General features: G+C 48.9%; 1 protein-coding gene across 1 annotated transcript; it reads right to left on the reverse strand.

The window, feature by feature from the left end:
• Positions 1 to 11,228: 11,228 nt before the first annotated feature.
• Positions 11,229 to 13,008, reverse strand: LOC147083148 (uncharacterized). Its single transcript, XM_085980238.1, has one exon. The coding sequence runs from the start codon at positions 12,931 to 12,933 to the stop codon at positions 11,644 to 11,646; it is 1,290 nt and encodes a 429-aa protein (XP_085836364.1). The 5' UTR covers positions 12,934 to 13,008; the 3' UTR covers positions 11,229 to 11,643.
• Positions 13,009 to 17,689: the final 4,681 nt, after the last annotated feature.

Below are 17,689 nucleotides of genomic sequence, written 5' to 3' on the forward strand. Positions count from 1 at the left end.
ATACTGTGTATCAGTAAAACAGTCCGTGACTACACAAACCACTCTGGGTACAGGTATATTGTGTATCAGTAAAACAGTCCGTGACTACACAAACCACTCTGGGTACAGGTATATTGTGTATCAGCAAAACAGTCCGTGACTACACAAACCACTCTGGGTCCAGGTATATTGTGTATCAGTAAAACAGTCCGTGACTACACAAACCACTCTGGGTCCAGGTATATTGTGTATCAGTAAAACAGTCCGTGACTACACAAACCACTCTGGGTCCAGGTATATTGTGTATCAGTAAAACAGTCCGTGACTACACAAACCACTCTGGGTACAGGTATACTGTGTATCAGTAAAACAGTCCGTGACTACACAAACCACTCTGGGTACAGGTATATTGTGTATCAGTAAAACAGTCCGTGACTACACAAACCACTCTGGGTACAGGTATATTGTGTATCAGTAAAACAGTCCGTGACTACACAAACCACTCTGGGTCCAGGTATATTGTGTATCAGTAAAACAGTCCGTGACTACACAAACCACTCTGGGTACAGGGATACTGTGTATCAGTAAAACAGTCCGTGACTACACAAACCACTCTGGGTCCAGGTATAGTGTGTATCAGTAAAACAGTCCGTGACTACACAAACCACTCTGGGTACAGGTATATTGTGTATCAGTAAAACAGTCCGTGACTACACAAACCACTCTGGGTACAGGTATATTGTGTATCAGTAAAACAGTCCGTGACTACACAAACCACTCTGGGTACAGGTATATTGTGTATCAGTAGAACAGTCTGTGACTACACAAACCACTCTGGGTCCAGGTATATTGTGTATCAGTAGAACAGTCTGTGACTACACAAACCACTCTGGGTCCAGGTATATTGTGTATCAGTAGAACAGTCTGTGACTACACAAACCACTCTGGGTACAGGTATATTGTGTATCAGTAAAACAGTCCGTGACTACACAAACCACTCTGCGTACAGGTATATTATGTATCAGTAAAACAGTCCGTGACTACACAAACCACTCTGGGTCCAGGTATATTGTGTATCAGTAAAACAGTCCGTGACTACACAAACCACTCTGGGTCCAGGTATATTGTGTATCAGTAAAACAGTCCGTGACTACAGAAACCACTCTGGGTATAGGTATACTGTGTATCAGTAAAACAGTCCGTGACTACACAAACCACTCTGGGTCCAGGTATATTGTGTATCAGTAAAACAGTCCGTGACTACACAAACCACTCTGGGTCCAGGTATATTGTGTATCAGTAAAACAGTCCGTGACTACACAAACCACTCTGGGTACAGGTATATTGTGTATCAGTAAAACAGTCCGTGACTACACAAACCACTCTGGGTACAGGTATACTGTGTATCAGTAGAACAGTCTGTGACTACACAAACCACTCTGGGTCCAGGTATATTGTGTATCAGTAAAACAGTCCGTGACTACACAAACCGCTCTGGGTCCAGGTATATTGTGTATCAGTAAAACAGTCCGTGACTACACAAAGCACTCTGGGTACAGGTATATTGTGTATCAGTAAAACAGTCCGTGACTACACAAACCACTCTGGGTCCAGGTATATTGTGTATCAGTAAAACAGTCCGTGACTACACAAACCACTCTGGGTCCAGGTATATTGTGTATCAGTAAAACAGTCCGTGACTACACAAACCACTCTGGGTACAGGTATACTGTGTATCAGTAAAACAGTCCGTGACTACACAAACCACTCTGGGTACAGGTATATTGTGTATCAGTGAAACAGTCCGTGACTACACAAACCACTCTGGGTACAGGTATATTGTGTATCAGCAAAACAGTCCGTGACTACACAAACCACTCTGGGTCCAGGTATATTGTGTATCAGTAAAACAGTCCGTGACTACACAAACCACTCTGGGTCCAGGTATATTGTGTATCAGTAAAACAGTCCGTGACTACACAAACCACTCTGGGTACAGGTATATTGTGTATCAGTAAAACAGTCCGTGACTACACAAACCACTCTGGGTACAGGTATATTGTGTATCAGTAAAACAGTCCGTGACTACACAAACCACTCTGGGTCCAGGTATATTGTGTAACAGTAAAACAGTCCGTGACTACACAAACCACTCTGGGTACAGGTATATTGTGTATCAGTAAAACAGTCCGTGACTACACAAACCACTCTGGGTCCAGGTATATTGTGTATCAGTAAAACAGTCCGTGACTACAGAAACCACTCTGGGTACAGGTATATTGTGTATCAGTAAAACAGTCCATGACTACACAAACCACTCTGGGTACAGGTATATTGTGTATCAGTAAAACAGTCCGTGACTACACAAACCACTCTGGGTCCAGGTATATTGTGTATCAGTAAAACAGGTTTATTAAGCATTAAAAATCCAGTATAAAGAAGTAATACTTAACAAGAAGATAGTCACAGTCTGTTCGTTCAAACCCCGGCGTTCCTTCCGAGTGAGCGTGGCGCAAGTCTCCTGATGTATCTTGCTGTGTTCCGTTGACCCATGTGCGCTTCCTTGGGATCTTGCTGTGTTCTGTTGACCGAAGCTCCTATCAATCTCTGGTTACACGGTACGCTGCTTTCGATGTTCAAAAACTGTATCTTTATACCCTTTTCCCTCTCGTTTTGCCTACGTGGCAGTAATTAACCCTCTAACACCTGGTAAAAAGTCTTGCTTCCCTCGTTACCCACCTTATGACCTTGTTTGATCCTTCTGACTTTTTCTCCATGCATAACAAAGTACCCTTATCTCAGATGTTCACTTTTCACACACTTCCTAGAATGTTGACAAAACAGTCGGTCCATCCAATAGCTGGACCAATGAAGGACGTCTCCAACTCTTATCTATCTCTCTAGTTTTTATCTCTTTAAGCATAATATTGCTGAATTCCTCGTCTCCATAAACTTAGCACAACATTCCATTACTTCAGTAATTTTAAACAGAGCTTTTTAGTCAGGTTGGCATAATCCCATCCTGCTTTGCTCTCAGCCATTCTCCATTTTATACAGGCTTTTTGGATCTTAACATACAATTTCACATATTATAGTTATATAAAAATGGTTATAGAATCTTAATAATGTTTACTAAATCCTACAGGTACACCCTATCCTACATATCCCTACCTTGAGGGCGAGGCATTTGCCGACCCCTCTAAACTAAAATCTTACATATGGATTATTTTTCTTCCGTTTATGTAACTCTAACATGTTCTGGGCTGTGACCATATTTAAATGTGATTGGGCATTGGACTTTAGGTGTTTCAGGTAGCAGGTGTAGTAAGCACATCATTACTACAAGTTGGGCTATGACAAGTACATGGGAAATTATCCTAATCCAATGAGGAATTTCCATGTTTGTCCCTATGTTGTCTTATTAGTCCTAACAATTTTTGACTCCCTACCTTGTGACATTTGTGTTTAACTGGGTAGATCTTAAACAAACTTCTGATCTTACATAGTTCAAAGTTTTACTACATGGGTTACATATCTCAAATACAAAATCATTTCAAGTTGGAGAACAACCAGAGCGTGTGAAATAATACGAGCCTAAGGGCATGCTGATGTATTAAGCCCAATATCCCACCAGTGTGTGTTGTCCCTTATGCTTTCAATTTCAATATCTATTCTCCAGTTGTCTTGCTCCAAAACACAAAAAATGCTTTAGGGAGGCGTTCAGTCGTATCATGAGCTCACTGAAACCCTCAAACAATAGGGGAATGTCGGGTCTGAATTATGCCACATAACTGTGCAGCTCCTACTTAAAAACGTGTTGGTTGATGGGACTGTGGTAAACCACTGTCATACCTGTCTGTGTCTGTATGTGTATTCCACTAGGTACAGGTCTGGACATGCCTCGGCTGACTCCTCCCACTATTCCAGGTATATAAGTGACTACCTCCCAGTCCCTTAGTATTCTGGACGGGTCGACCACTCGAGACGAGACCTTCATTCTTTAGTTAATAAAAGCCTGATTGTTACTCGCTTAACCTCAGTCTTTTGAGTAATTGATGGCGCATCAATTTTATTAACTAAATTTTTTATAATGGAGAAGATCCTCACACCAGCATGCCTGGACCTGGACAGTCGGGAAGCGGACGCTTCCAGCAAGTTTGCTCACTGGCTCATGTGCTTCGAGACATTCCTGACTGCCTCCACTGCGGTCGAAACGGATGCGGACAAACTGTCTGTCCTGTTCTCCAAGGTGAACCACTGAGTGTACTCAGTCATCCGGGACGCGACCTCGTACACAGCCGCCCTCCAGCTCCTCAAGACCCAGTACACGCGCCCTGTGAACGAAGTATACGCTAGGCACCTTCTGGGGAGTCGCAAGCAACAACCTGGGGAATCGACTGAGGAATACCTCCAAGCACTGTCCGTGCTTGGCCGGGCCTGTGGGTGTAAGGCGGTAACGCCCACTAAGTACACGGAGGAACTCATCTGGGATGCCTTCGTAGCGGGCCACAGGTCCAACTACACCCGACAGCGACTGCTGGAGCAGAGTGACCTCACCCTCGACAAAGCCTCCGACATCGCACTAACGCTGGACGCAGCCTTCCGGGGCATGGATGCCTACTCCTCTGCACCGTGGACGCCGCGGGGAACGACAACCTGGGGCATGGTAGGACAGCCCCATAGCACCGTGCCACCCCAGCCACAGCCCAACAACGGCCCAACTACCGCAGCAGTGTCCCAAAGCCAGACAGCAGTATCCCAAGGCCAGAAATGCTACTTCTGTGGCCAGGCCAAACACCCCAGAGCGCGCTGCCCGGCGAAGAATGCGACCTGCTCGGGCTGCGGGAAAAAGGGACACTACGCCAGCGTCTGCAAGGCCAAAGCCACCCCGAACGCCAGCAGCGCCGCGTGTGGGCCGTGCGAGCCGCCATCTTGGGCCCCCAACAGCGCCGCGTGCGGGCCGCCATCTTGGGCCTCCCCAGCCATGTGCGAACCACCGCAGCAGCAGCCATCTTGGACGACTCCAGCCACATGGGAATCATGGACGCCGCCATCTTGGACACCAGCCGGGACGCAGCAGACCGCCAACCCCCCCCCCCATCTGATACTCGCAGCGACACACCGACCCCTACGCTGGCCTCTGTGACGCTGGACCAAACGAGACCGCACCAGCTAGCTCGGTCCAAAATGGACGTTAAGGTAAACGGCCATGCAATAAACTGCCTTTTTGACTCCGGGAGCACAGAGAGCTTCATCCACCCCGACACGGTGCGGCGTTGCTCTCTCCCAGTCCTGCCTGCGCACCAGCGGATTTCTATGGCCTCCGAGTCCCAGTCAGCGGACATTGGCGGCTACTGCGTGGTGACACTAGTAGTAGACGGGACTGTGTTCAATAATTTTAAACTCCTGGTCCTGCCCGACCTCTGCGCTGCCGTTCTACTGGGGTTGGATTTCCAGTGCCACCTCAAAAGCGTTACAATGGCGTACGGTGGCCCCCTCCCCCCACTCACAGTCCGCAGCCAGCAGCCTCCAAATTGCCCGCCGCGCACCAGATGCAACCTCTCCACACTCAGAGTCCCACCCCCCCCACTGTTTGCTAACCTCACCCCCGACTGTAAGCCCATCGCCACAAAGAGCAGGCGATACAGTGCCGGGGACAGGGTTTTCATCAAAACCGAAGTGGAACGGCTCCTGAAGGAGGGGATTATTGAGGGCAGCTCCAGCCCCTGGCAAGCCCAGGTTGTGGTCGTTAAGACCGGCGAGAAACAACGCCTGGTCATCGACTACAGCCAAACAATAAACCGCTACACCCTGCTGGACGCCTACCCACTCCCCCGCATAGCTGACATGGTCAACCAGATCGCGCAGTACCGCGTCTTTTCGACCATTGACCTGAAATCAGCGTACCACCAGCTCCCCATCAGCCCTGAAGACCGCCAGTATACTGCTTTTGAAGCAAACGGCCGCCTCTATCACTTCCTTAGGGTTCCCTTCGGCGTTACCAACGGGGTCTCCGTCTTCCAAAGGGAGATGGACCGGATGGTCGATCAAAACGAGCTGCAGGCCACTTTCCCTTACCTAGATAATGTGACCATCTGCGGCCATGACTTGCAGGATCATGACGCAAACCTCGAGAAATTCCTCCGCACCGCCCAACTCCTGAACCTGACATATAACAAGGAGAAGTGCATATTCCGCACAGACCGCCTCGCCATCCTTGGCTGTGTTGTGGAACACGGGGTCATCGGTCCCGACCCGGACCGGATGCGTCCCCTTATGGAACTCCCACTGCCCCACTGCCTAAAAGCTCTGAAGAGGTGCCTAGGGTTTTTTTCCTACTACGCTCAGTGGGTCCCCTACTATGCAGACAAAGCCCGTCCGCTGATCAAGTCCACCTCTTTTCCCGTGACGGCAGAGGCCCGCTTAGCCTTCCACCGTATCAAGGAAGACATTGCCAAAGCCACCATGCACGCAGTGGACGAATCCATCCCCTTCCAGGTGGAAAGCGATGCATCCGACTTCGCTCTGGCCGCCACCCTTAATCAGGCGGGGAGACCTGTGGCATTCTTCTCACGAACCCTCCAGGGCCCGGAGACCAGACACTTCGCGGTCGAAAAGGAGGCCCAGGCTATTGTGGAAGCTGTGCGTCATTGGAGGCACTACCTGGCCGGAAAACGATTTACCCTGCTCACTGACCAGCGTTCAGTTGCTTTTATGTTCAACAACAAGCAGAGGGGCAAAATCAAAAATGACAAGATCTTGAGGTGGAGAATCGAACTTTCCACCTACAATTACGAGATCTTGTACCGGCCTGGGAAGCTCAATGAACCCCCAGACGCCCTATCGCGTGGCACCTGCGCCAGCACGCAGATCGATAGGCTGAGGGCCCTCCACAATGACCTCTGCCACCCGGGGGTCACCAGGTTCTTCCACTTCATCAAGGCCCGCAACCTGCCTTACTCCATCGAGGAGGTCAGGACCATGACCAAGAACTGCCAAGTCTGCGCTGAGTGCAAACCGCACTTTTATAGACCAGACAGAGCCCACCTGATAAAAGCCACTCACCCTTTCGAACGCCTGAGCGTCGATTTCAAAGGGCCTCTCCCCTCCTCCGACCGCAATGTGTACTTCCTCAACATCATTGACGAGTACTCCCGGTTTCCGTTCGCTATCCCCTGCCCGGACATGACCAGTGCCACGGTCATTAAATCTCTGAACAGCCTCTTCACCCTGTTCGGTTTCCCCAGCTATATCCATAGCGACCGGGGCTCATCGTTTATGAGCTGGTAAACCACTGTCATACCTGTCTGTGTCTGTATGTGTATTCCACTAGGTACAGGTCTGGACATGCCTCGGCTGACTCCTCCCACTATTCCAGGTATATAAGTGACCACCTCCCAGTCCCTTAGTATTCTGGACGGGTCGACCACTCGAGACTAGACCTTCATTCTTTAGTTAATAAAAGCCTGATTGTTACTCGCTCAACCGTCAGCCGAGGCATGTCCAGACCTGTACCTAGTGGAATACACATACAGACACAGACAAGTATGACAGTGGTTTACCACAGGGACAGGTCCTGTTAGACCCGTAAACCATGGTAGTTGTGGTGGTAGTGACACAGGAGGCACCACCAAAATCACCTCAGACTGGATTCGGACTGGTTTTTCTCACGCTCTGTTACCTACAAAATAAAATTATTACAGTCACAGTTAAATTCAGTCTTACAATCATTTCGAGTGACATTACAGTTTCACATCTACTTCCTGATCTTCCAAGTCGAGATCCTTTCTCCCTTCCGTTTTTCAAAATAGCGGCCACGGGATCTTTTACACCCACCCGAGAGGGCAGACGGGGCAGCGGTTTAACATCGCATCCGAAAGATGGCACCTCTGACAGAGCAGCTCTCCCTCAGTACTGCCACGGAGTGTCAGCCTAGATTACGTGCTCAAGTCTCCAGAGTGGGACTCAAACCCACAATCTTCTGACTCTAGAGGTGAGAGTGTCACCCACTGAGCCGAGGCTGACCCTCTTAAACTCCAGCCTAGTTACTGGGGTTATCAGCATCTTCAAACCGCCCCACCGCCCCCCCAGCCCCCTAATTGCCATTATTAACACAGAACAGTCCTTCATGTGATTAACAGCAGAATGGGACTAGTGCGCTCAGGTGTGAACTCGCTGGTGTCTCAGCAGGTGAGTTGAACTGGTGAATCCCTTTTCACACAATTCACAATTCACAATTCAAATCGCTTTATTGGCATGATAAGTTACATCTTATGTTGCCAAAGCATCAAAATACATTCATGGTTTACCACATAAACGCAGTTCTATTCATACAGTGTATAAACAGGTATATCCCTGAGTGTATAAATATACATTCGCATTGTTTATATATATTCTTTTCTTAGTTTACTGGTTGGCTCTCTGTTCATGGCAAGCTGTAACATAGCGTGCCGCCAGTGTTATACAGCTTCTCTCCTCTCCCAGTAGGAATGGGAGTTTTTGGTTGTCATTCAGATTTCTGAAATCAGGGCATATTTGTGAGAATTTTTGGTAGAAATTCTCCCTGATGCCCTGATATTTTCCACAAGCTGTGAGGAAGTGCATCTCTGTCTCCACCACTCCCTGACTGCAGTGCGAGCATATCCTGTCCTCTCTTGGCAGCCTGGTCTGCCTGTGTCTGCCTTTTTCGATCGCTAGGCTATGTTCGCTAAGTCTGTACCTTGTCAAGGTTCTTCTCAGTTTGTTATCCTTTACCATGGTCAGGTAATCAGCTATGTTGTATTGTCTGTTTAGGGCCAAGTAGCAATTGAGTTTGCTTTGGGTTTTTGTTGTTTCTGCCCAATATGTCAGATATTTTTCCTTTTGCTTAGCGACGATTGTGTTGGGTCGAATTCTTTGTGTTACCCTGTCACTGTCCTGGGGCTGGTTATTGTTAGTATTGTTAGTAGTTACTTCACTGAGTCCCAGGACTAGTTGACTGAGGGTATTCTTCTTTATGGTCAGCTCTTGGCATTTCAGGGCGTCGTAGTGATAGCATTGGGGATTGCTCATTTGTAGATGATTCCAAAATTTGGTGGCTCTTTTTTGGATAGTGATTATTAATGGATATTGGCCTAGTTCCGCCCTGCATGCATTGTTTACTGTTTTCCTTTGAGTCCGGAGGATACTTTTACAGAATTCTGCATGTAGGATCTCAATTGGGTGTTTGTCCCATTTTGCAAATTCTTGTTGAGTTAGCGGTCCCCATACCTCACTGCCATAGAGTGCAATTGGTTCAATTACTGATTTGAAAATTTTGAGCCAAATGCTAATTGGGATTTCTATTTGGATTGATTTTTTGATGGCATAGAAAGCCCTTCTTGCTTTCTCTTTCAGTTCATTCACAGCCAGTTTGAAGTTTCCCGTAGAACTGATTTTTAAGCCCAAGTATGTGTAGTTAGTGGTTTGTTCAATTTTGGTTGTTCCTACTGTGAAATTTATTTTGGGTCCCTGATGTTTGGATCTTTGCTGGAACACAAGGACTTTGGTTTTTTGGGGATTTATTGTCAGGGCCCAAGTCTGGCAGTACGACTCCAGCAGGTCCAGGTTTTGCTGTAGCCCCTCTTTAGTAGGTGACAGCAGAACCAGGTCGTCTGCATAGAGGAGGAATTTAACCTTGGATTCATATAGGGTGAGGCCGGGTGCTGTAGATTGTTCAAGTAGTTTTGCCAATCCATTTATGTAAATATTAAAGAGTGTCGGTGAGATTGGCGAGCCCTGCGTCACCCCCCGCCCCTGTGGGAAGTATTTTGTTTGTTTGTCTCCAATTTTAACTGCACATTTGTTGTTTGTATACATTGATTTAATTACATCATATGTTTTCCCTCCTACCCCACTTTCGATAAGTTTCAGGAATAAACCGTCATGCCAGATGGAGTCGAAAGCCTTCTGGAAATCTACAAAGCATGCGTAGATTTTGCTTTTGTTATGGTGAACGTGTTTGTCAATTAGGGTCTGTAGGGTGAAGATATGATCGGATGTTCTATAGTTTGGCAGGAATCCAATTTGGCTTTTACTCAAGACATTGTGCTCCTCAAGGAAGTTTATAAGTCTTTTGTTTATGATGCTACAGAATACCTTCCCCAGGTTACTGTTTACACAGATGCCTCGATAGTTGTTTGGGTCGATTTTGTCCCCACTTTTGTATATGGGCGTTATGAGTCCTTTGTTCCAGATATCAGGGAAATAACCGACACTCAGAACCAAGTTGAAGAGTTTTAGGATAGCCAGTTTCATTTTGTTGTCTGTGTGTTTAATCATCTCGTTTAGTATGCCGTCTGTCCCGCAGGCTTTTCCTGGTCGCAGGTCCTTGAGTTTTTCAAGAAGTTCTTTTTCTGTTATTATGGCGTCCAGCGGGTTTTGGTTATCTTTTATGGCCATTTCTAGCTTTTCCAGTTTTTTGCATATTTGGTGTTGCTCTGGTCTTAGTGTGTTTTTCTGGTATAATTTTTCAAAGTGGTTTACCCATGTGTCCCCATTTTGAATGGCCAAATCGTCGTGTTGTTTTTTGTGTAGTGTTTTCAAGTTTTCCCAGAAACAATTGGAATCTATGGATTCCTCCATGGAGCTGAGTGTATTCTTAATATATTGCTCTTTTTTGGTTCTGAGTGTGTTTCTGTATTGTGTTAGTGTCTGACAATAAGTAAGGCGTAGTTCCTCGTTTTCTGGATGTCTGTGTTTTTGGTTTGATATTTTTCTAAGTTTTTTCCTCATGTTATGGCAATCTCGGTCAAACCATTTTTCATAGTTTTTTGTTTTGGGTTTGTTCTTGCGAGCTTTCAAGTTTGCATTTGTTGCCAAATTATCAAAAATATTGTTTAGTTTACTAACTGCCCGGTTTACGCCTTCTTTATTGTGAGTGTATATGTTATCCAGAAAGGTGTCTAAGAGAGCTTGAGTTGATGCATTGCTAATTGTTTTCTGGTATTTTTCCGTGTCGTTTTTGGCCCATCTGTACGATTTTTTGGTGTTGTACAGTTTACTGGGTTGTGTTTCTATGTTGTTTGTTTCTGTCTTTTTGAGGAACATAGTAATTTGACTGTGATCTGACAGTGTTGTTTGTGGTTTGACTGTGAATGCTCTGAAAGAGGATGGGTCTAAGTCTGTAATCATATAGTCTACTGTGCTGCAGCCAAGAGGTGAGCAATAGGTCGATCTTCCTAGGAGGTCTCCTATGAACCTACCATTGACAATGTACAGACCCAGGTTTCGACAGAGCTGTAGTAGCTGTTTTCCATTGGTATTTGACTGCTTGTCGCAGTTATGCCTGTATGGAAGGGAAGGGATGTCAAAGTGGTTATTCCCGAAAACGTAATTGTTTCCCTGATTATTGGTGAAGTCTGGTTCTTCGCCCGTTCTTGAATTGAGGTCCCCACAGATCAACACGTCCCCCTGGGCCTGGTATTGGATAATTTCCCCCTCCATGTTGGAGAAGGTGAGCAGGGGAACGGCATCTTCCCAGTATGAGTGCGCTGGTGTTTCCAAAGACCGGATGAGTGGGTAAACCTCTTCCCGCAGCAAGAGCAGCTGAACGGCCTCTCCCCGGTGTGGATGCGTCGATGTATCTCCAGGCCCTTGGAGCATTTGAAACTCTTGTCGCAGTCGGAACATTTAAACAGCCTCTCATCAGTGTGAACCAGCTGGTGTTCCCGCAGAGAGTCGGAACGTGTGAATCCTTTCCCGCACTCGGAGCAGGTGAACGGCCTCGTCAGTGTGAACTCGCTGGTGTGTCTGCAGATGGAATGAACGACGGAATCCTTTCTCGCACTCGGAGCAGGAGAACGGCCTCTCATCAGTGTGAACTCGCTGGTGTATCAGCAGAGCGGAGGGACGAGTGAAACCTTTCCCGCACTCTGAGCAGGTGAACGGCCTCTCGTCAGTGTGAACGCGCTGGTGTTCCCGCAGGGAGTCGGAACATGTGAATCCTTTCCCGCACTCGGAGCAGGTGAATGGCCTCTCGTCAGTGTGAACTCGCTGGTGTGTCTGCAGATGGAATGAACGACGGAATCCTTTCCCGCACTCGGAGCAGGAGAATGGCCTCTCGTTAGTGTGAACTCGCTGGTGTATCAGCAGAGCGGAGGGACGAGTGAAACCTTTCCCGCACTTGGAGCAGGTGAACGGCCACTCGTCAGTGTGAACTCGCTGGTGTTCCCGCAGAGTGGAGGGACGAGTGAATCCTTTCCCGCACTCGGAGCAGGAGAATGGCCTCTCGTCAGTGTGAACCAGCTGGTGTTCCCGCAGAGAGGAGGGACGAGTGAATCTTTTTCCGCACTCGGAGCAGGAGAACGGCCACTTCCCGGTGTGAACTTGCTGGTGTGTCAGCAGGGTGGAGGAGAGAGTGAACCCTTTCCCGCACTCAGAGCAGGTGAACGGCCTCTCCCCAGTGTGAACTCGCTGGTGTGTCAGCAGGGTGGAGGAGAGAGTGAATCCCTTCCCACACACGGAGCAGGTGAACGGCCTCTCCCTGGTGTGAACTCGCTGGTGGTGCTGTATCAGTTCGCTGGATCTTCTGAAGCCCTTCTTGCAGTCGAAGCACTGAAAAGGTCTCTCATCGGTGTGAACACGCTCGTGTATCAACAGGTTGCAAGACTGGTTAAACCTCTTCTCACAGAGAGAGCAGGCGAACGGCTTCTCCCCAGTGTGAACTCGCCGGTGTCTCCGCAGGGAGCCTGAATGAGCGAATCCCTTCCCACACACGGAGCAGGTGAATGGCCATTTCACGGAGTGACTGCGTTGATGAGTCTCCAGCTCGGAGAGGCAACTGAATCCTTTCCCGCATTCCCGACATTTGCATAGACTCTCCTTGCTTTGGTTACACTTGTGCCTCCCCAGGCTGCTCGTTCGGTTGAATCCACGGCCACACACAAGACACGCGTGCAGTTTGCCCGCAGTCTGATTGCTGCTTTCCGCTTCCATATGTCGATGATATTCAGGTCCTGATGAATCGAGTGACTCTGTCAGATCTTCGTGTGAAGTTTGCGTTAAGCTGCCCGTCTGCAATTCCTCCCCTTGCAAGAGACAGTAAAAGAGGTTTATATAAGTAATTAATGTAAATACAGGAGAGAAAAGAAAGAAAGACTGGCCTTTATACAGCGCCTTTCACGACCAACGGTTTTACAGCCAATGAATTACTTTATGAAGTGTAGTTGCTGTTGTAATGTGGGAAACACTGCAGCCAATTTACATGATAAATAATGGCCAGGACACCGGGGATAACTCTCCTGCCCTTCTTCAAAATAATGGGATCTTTTATGTCCACCTGAACGTCTCTTCCGAAAGACGGCCCTCCGACAGTGCGGCACTTCCTCAGTACTGCCCCTCCGACAGTGCAGCACTCCCTCAGTACTGACCCTCCGACAGCGCGGCGCTCCCTCAGTACTGCCCCTCCGACAGCACGGCGCTCCCTCAATACTGCCCCTCCGACAGCACGGCGGTCCCTCAGTACTGCCCCTCCGACAGCGCGGCACTCCTTCGGCACTGCCCCAGAGCGTCAGCCTAGGTTTATGTGCTCGAGTCCCTGGAGTGGGGACTTTGAACCCACAACTTTCTGACTGAGAGACGAGGGTGCTTCCAACGGAGCCACTGGCTGGCTCTCAATGTCTTTCACATCCTTGCTAAAGTGCGGTGGCTGGGGGAATTGTCACAGTCCCTTTAATCAGAAAAACACACGAGAGGGGGGAGGGAGTCCCTTTAAATGTGGAGGGGGGCGGGTGTCCCTTTAAATGTGGAGGGGGCAGGTGTCCCTTTAAATGAGGAGAGGGGAGGTCACGCCTGCTCATTCGGCCCCCTCACCCCAACACCAGGCTGCCAGTGCGCCTGCGCGGGGCTCCCCGGGAGCAGACGGAAGGCCGGGCCCAGGGAAGAGGCGGAATCAGCGGCCGGGGTAAAGTCAAGTGTTTGGGGAATCGATTTAAATCGAGGTGAGGGGGGAGCGGAGAGCGAGATTATAAAGTAAAATACGAGAAAAACCAAACCTGAGAGTCGGGCGAGCGGGCGGGACCTCCGCGGACGCCGAACGGAGCGGATTGAGCCGCAGCAATGTGATTCTGACTGACGGGAGCACTGACCAATAGGAAGAGGGCTGAGCTGGGAGGACTGAACTGGGTGGCCTGGTCCTCCAACCAATGGCGGCGCGCCTAGGGGGCGGGGTCTCCTCTCCAGCTCAGGTGCGCTGGGGCCGATTGTGACGCGCTGTCCCCAGGTGAGAGCAGCTCAGGCAGCACAGAGCTGGGGCTGGAATCTGGGAGAGGGGCCGCAGGCAGCACAGAGCTGGGGCTGGAATCTGGGAGAGGGGCCGCAGGCAGCACAGAGCTGGGGCTGGAATCTGGGAGAGGGGCCGCAGGCAGCACAGAGCTGGGGCTGGAATCTGGGAGAGGGGCCGCAGGCAGCGGGCCTGGCAAAGGGCCAGAAGCTTCACAATGCAAGCTTCTTTCAAATGCTAGAGTCCATTAGCAAAGATGTAATAGCAGAGCACTTGGAAATCAGTGACAGGATTGGACAAAGTCAACATGGATTTACAAAAGGTAAAACATGCTTGACTAATCTACTGGAATTTTTAGAGGATGTAACTGGTAAAATAGATAAGGGAGAACCAGTGGATGTGGTGTATTTGGACTTTCAGAAGGCTTTCGATAAGGTCCCGCATAAGAAATTAGCGTGTAAAGTTAAGGCACATGGGATTGGGGGAAAGGTACACTGACTTGGATAGAGAACTGGTTGGCAGACAGGAAGCAAAGAGTTGGAATAAACTGGTCTTTTTCTGAGTGGCAGGCAGTGACTAGTGGGGTACCGCAGGGATCGGTGCTTGGACCCCAGCTATTCACAATATATATTAATGATTTGATGAGGGAACTAGATGTAATATCTCCAAGTTTGCAGACGACACAAAGCTGGGTGGGCGTGTCTGCTGTGAGGAGGATGCCGAGAAACTCCAGAATGATTTGGACAGGTTGGGTGATTGGGCAGCAGCGAGAGAGTTCGAGTAGAGGAACAAGGATGTCTTGCTGCAGTTGTACAGGGCCTTAGTGAGACCACACCTTGAGTATTGTGTGCAGTTTTGGTCGCTTTATCTGAGGAAGGATGTTCTTGCCATGGAGGGAGTGCAGCGAAGATTCACCAGACTGATACCTGGGATGGCAGGAATGACGTATGAGGAGAGATTGGGTCTGTAGTGTATGTACCTTTAAGTGGAGAACTACTTTTTACAGCTCCTGTATACGTAGTACCGGCAGTGACCACACCTGTATATAACCCTGAGTAGGGATCTGTACTGTTTAGTTTTAGAGCAACCCTCATCCATCATGTTGTTTGTTACCTGCAGCCTCTGTCGATTATTTGAAGGACACACGACCTAAAGATATCCAGATTTAACATTGGCGACGAGTCGTTTCGAACCTACCTGCAACTCTGAAGAAGGCGGCCGATTCCACCAGTGCGGGCGTCAACCATCCAGGGAGAACTTGAGCATCGCAGAGGAGGCTGTAGAGAGCTGGGCTTGGTTCTCCAGCCGCAACGATCCAGCGCAGCAGGCTGGCAGCAGGTACGGCGCAGACCCTTCCCGGACAGCGGCGGCGGGAGCCGACCGACGGCACAGAAAAAGGCCGAGCAGCGACGACGGGTAAGAGAGGGTAAAGCGCACAGGGCGCAGCCGGGGTTGAAGACCGAGCGGCGTCAACGAGAGAGGGTGAAGCGCGCAGGGCGCAGCCGGGGTTGAAGACCGAGCGGCGTCAACGAGAGAAGCGCGCAGGAAAACGGGCAGAGCGCGGCCGGTTTCAAGGGCTGAGCAGCGTCCGCGGGGGAAGAAAAGAAAGCACGGGAGACGCCATTTGGGCCGCAGCGGAGAAGAAAGGGAAGCGCGGGAGACGCCATTTTGAGCCAGCGGAGAAGAAGGGAGAGCGCGGGTGACGCCATTTTGAGCCAGCGGAGAAGAAAGGAAAGCACGGGAGACGCCATTTTGAGCCAGCGGAGAAGAAGGGAGAGCGCGGGAGATGCCATTTTTAGCCAGTCTAACCACACCCAGGGATGCAGAAGAGTGGCAGGGTCACAGCGTTCGACAATGAGGTCGAAGATTGGGCGACATATGTAGAACGCATCGAAGTGTACTGCAAGGTGAATGAAGTGCCAGATGCCAGGAAAGCACTGGTATTGTTGAATTCCATGGATGCAAAAACGTACGGCTTACTGTGAAACCTAGTCACCCCAGAGAAGCCAGTGGAAAAGGATTTTGAAAGCATAGTGGCAATCCTACAGGACCACTTAAACCCCACACCGCTGCTGATAGCAGAAAGATTTAAGTTTCACAAAAGGAACCAGCATAAAGACGAAAGTAATGCTGAGTATTTAACGGAACTACGCAAGCTATCGAAACACTGCCAGTTTGGAACGGGACTAGCAGATACTTTAAGGGACAAGTTTGTGTGTGGGCTTCAAAGTGAAGGAACCCAGAAACGGCTTCTATCAGAAAAGGATCTTACGCTGGACAAGACTTTCAACATGGCAGTATCACACGAAGCAGCCGCACGGGGCGCTGCAGAGATACAACGGAGACCGCAAGAATATGGCACAAATGAAATGTCATATGGAGCAGTGAAGTGTTATCGCTGCGGCAGAACAACACACGACCATAAGGATTGTTGGTTCAAGGACCAAGTGTGCAGACAGTGTGGAAAAGTAGGACACATAATAAGAGTCTGCAGGTCGGGAAAGAAAACCAGCAGCAAGAAACCTCCACAGGAGAAGTACAAAAAGGTACATAAGGTGACGGAGAGTAGTTCAGACGAACAGAAAAGTGATACAGACTCCGGAAGCAAGGAGCTGGGTTGTCTGAAACTACATAATATAACCAAAATGGAGGATCACCAAACTATCTGGGTCACGCTCAAGATAGACAGAGTCCAAGTGAAAATGGAACTGGACACAGGATCAGCCCTAACAGTCATAAACTGAAGGGACTACAAGCGGCTATTCTCAAATATACCCTTGAGAGATACAGAGATTGTCTTGAAGACGTACACGGGGCAAAAAGTCTACCCCAAAGGAAAAATAAGGGTGAACGTGATATACAACAGCAAGGAAACACCAAAAATGGACTTATATGTATTGCCAGATGGAGGACCACCACTACTAGGACGTGAATGGATCCAGAAGATACAATTAGATTGGCATTCCATACAAGCGCTGACGGTAGATGCCAAAAAGGATGACGACGTCACACCTGGACGACTGTCAAAAATGCTAACTGACGCACAAGAAGTGTTCCAGGAGGGACTCGGAACACTAAAAGGCATAACAGCGACGATCAAAATAGAGGAAAATGCAAGCCCAAAGTTTTTTAAGGCCAGACCGGTGCCTTATGCGATCCGCCCAGCTGTTGAAGCAGAGCTGGAAGGTTTGGAACGTTCTGGAGTACTGTCCAAAGTGGACTGGAGCGAGTGGGCTACACCCATCGTTCCTGTAATGAAGAGGTCGTTGAGTAATACGCCTGGGGAACCAAAGAAGATTCGCATCTGTGGGGACTTTAAGGTGACAGTGAACCCAGTCCTTCACACGGTACAATATCCGCTTCCGCGGATTGAAGATATTTTCGCCTCGCTATCTGGAGGAAAACGCTTCACTAAGATTGATCTGGCCCAGGCGTACCTGCAAATGGAGGTAGAAGAAGCCTCGAAACAGT

Source organism: Somniosus microcephalus, unplaced genomic scaffold (assembly GCF_052327205.1).
Source record: "Somniosus microcephalus isolate GS21.2 unplaced genomic scaffold, FLI_Smic_1.0 scaffold71, whole genome shotgun sequence".
Lineage (NCBI taxonomy): Eukaryota > Metazoa > Chordata > Chondrichthyes > Squaliformes > Somniosidae > Somniosus > Somniosus microcephalus.

Coding starts and splice junctions, on each gene's coding strand:
- LOC147083148 (XM_085980238.1), bottom strand. CDS start 12,933: ATGGAAGCGGAAAGCAGCAATCAGACTGCGGGCAAACTGCACGCGTGT.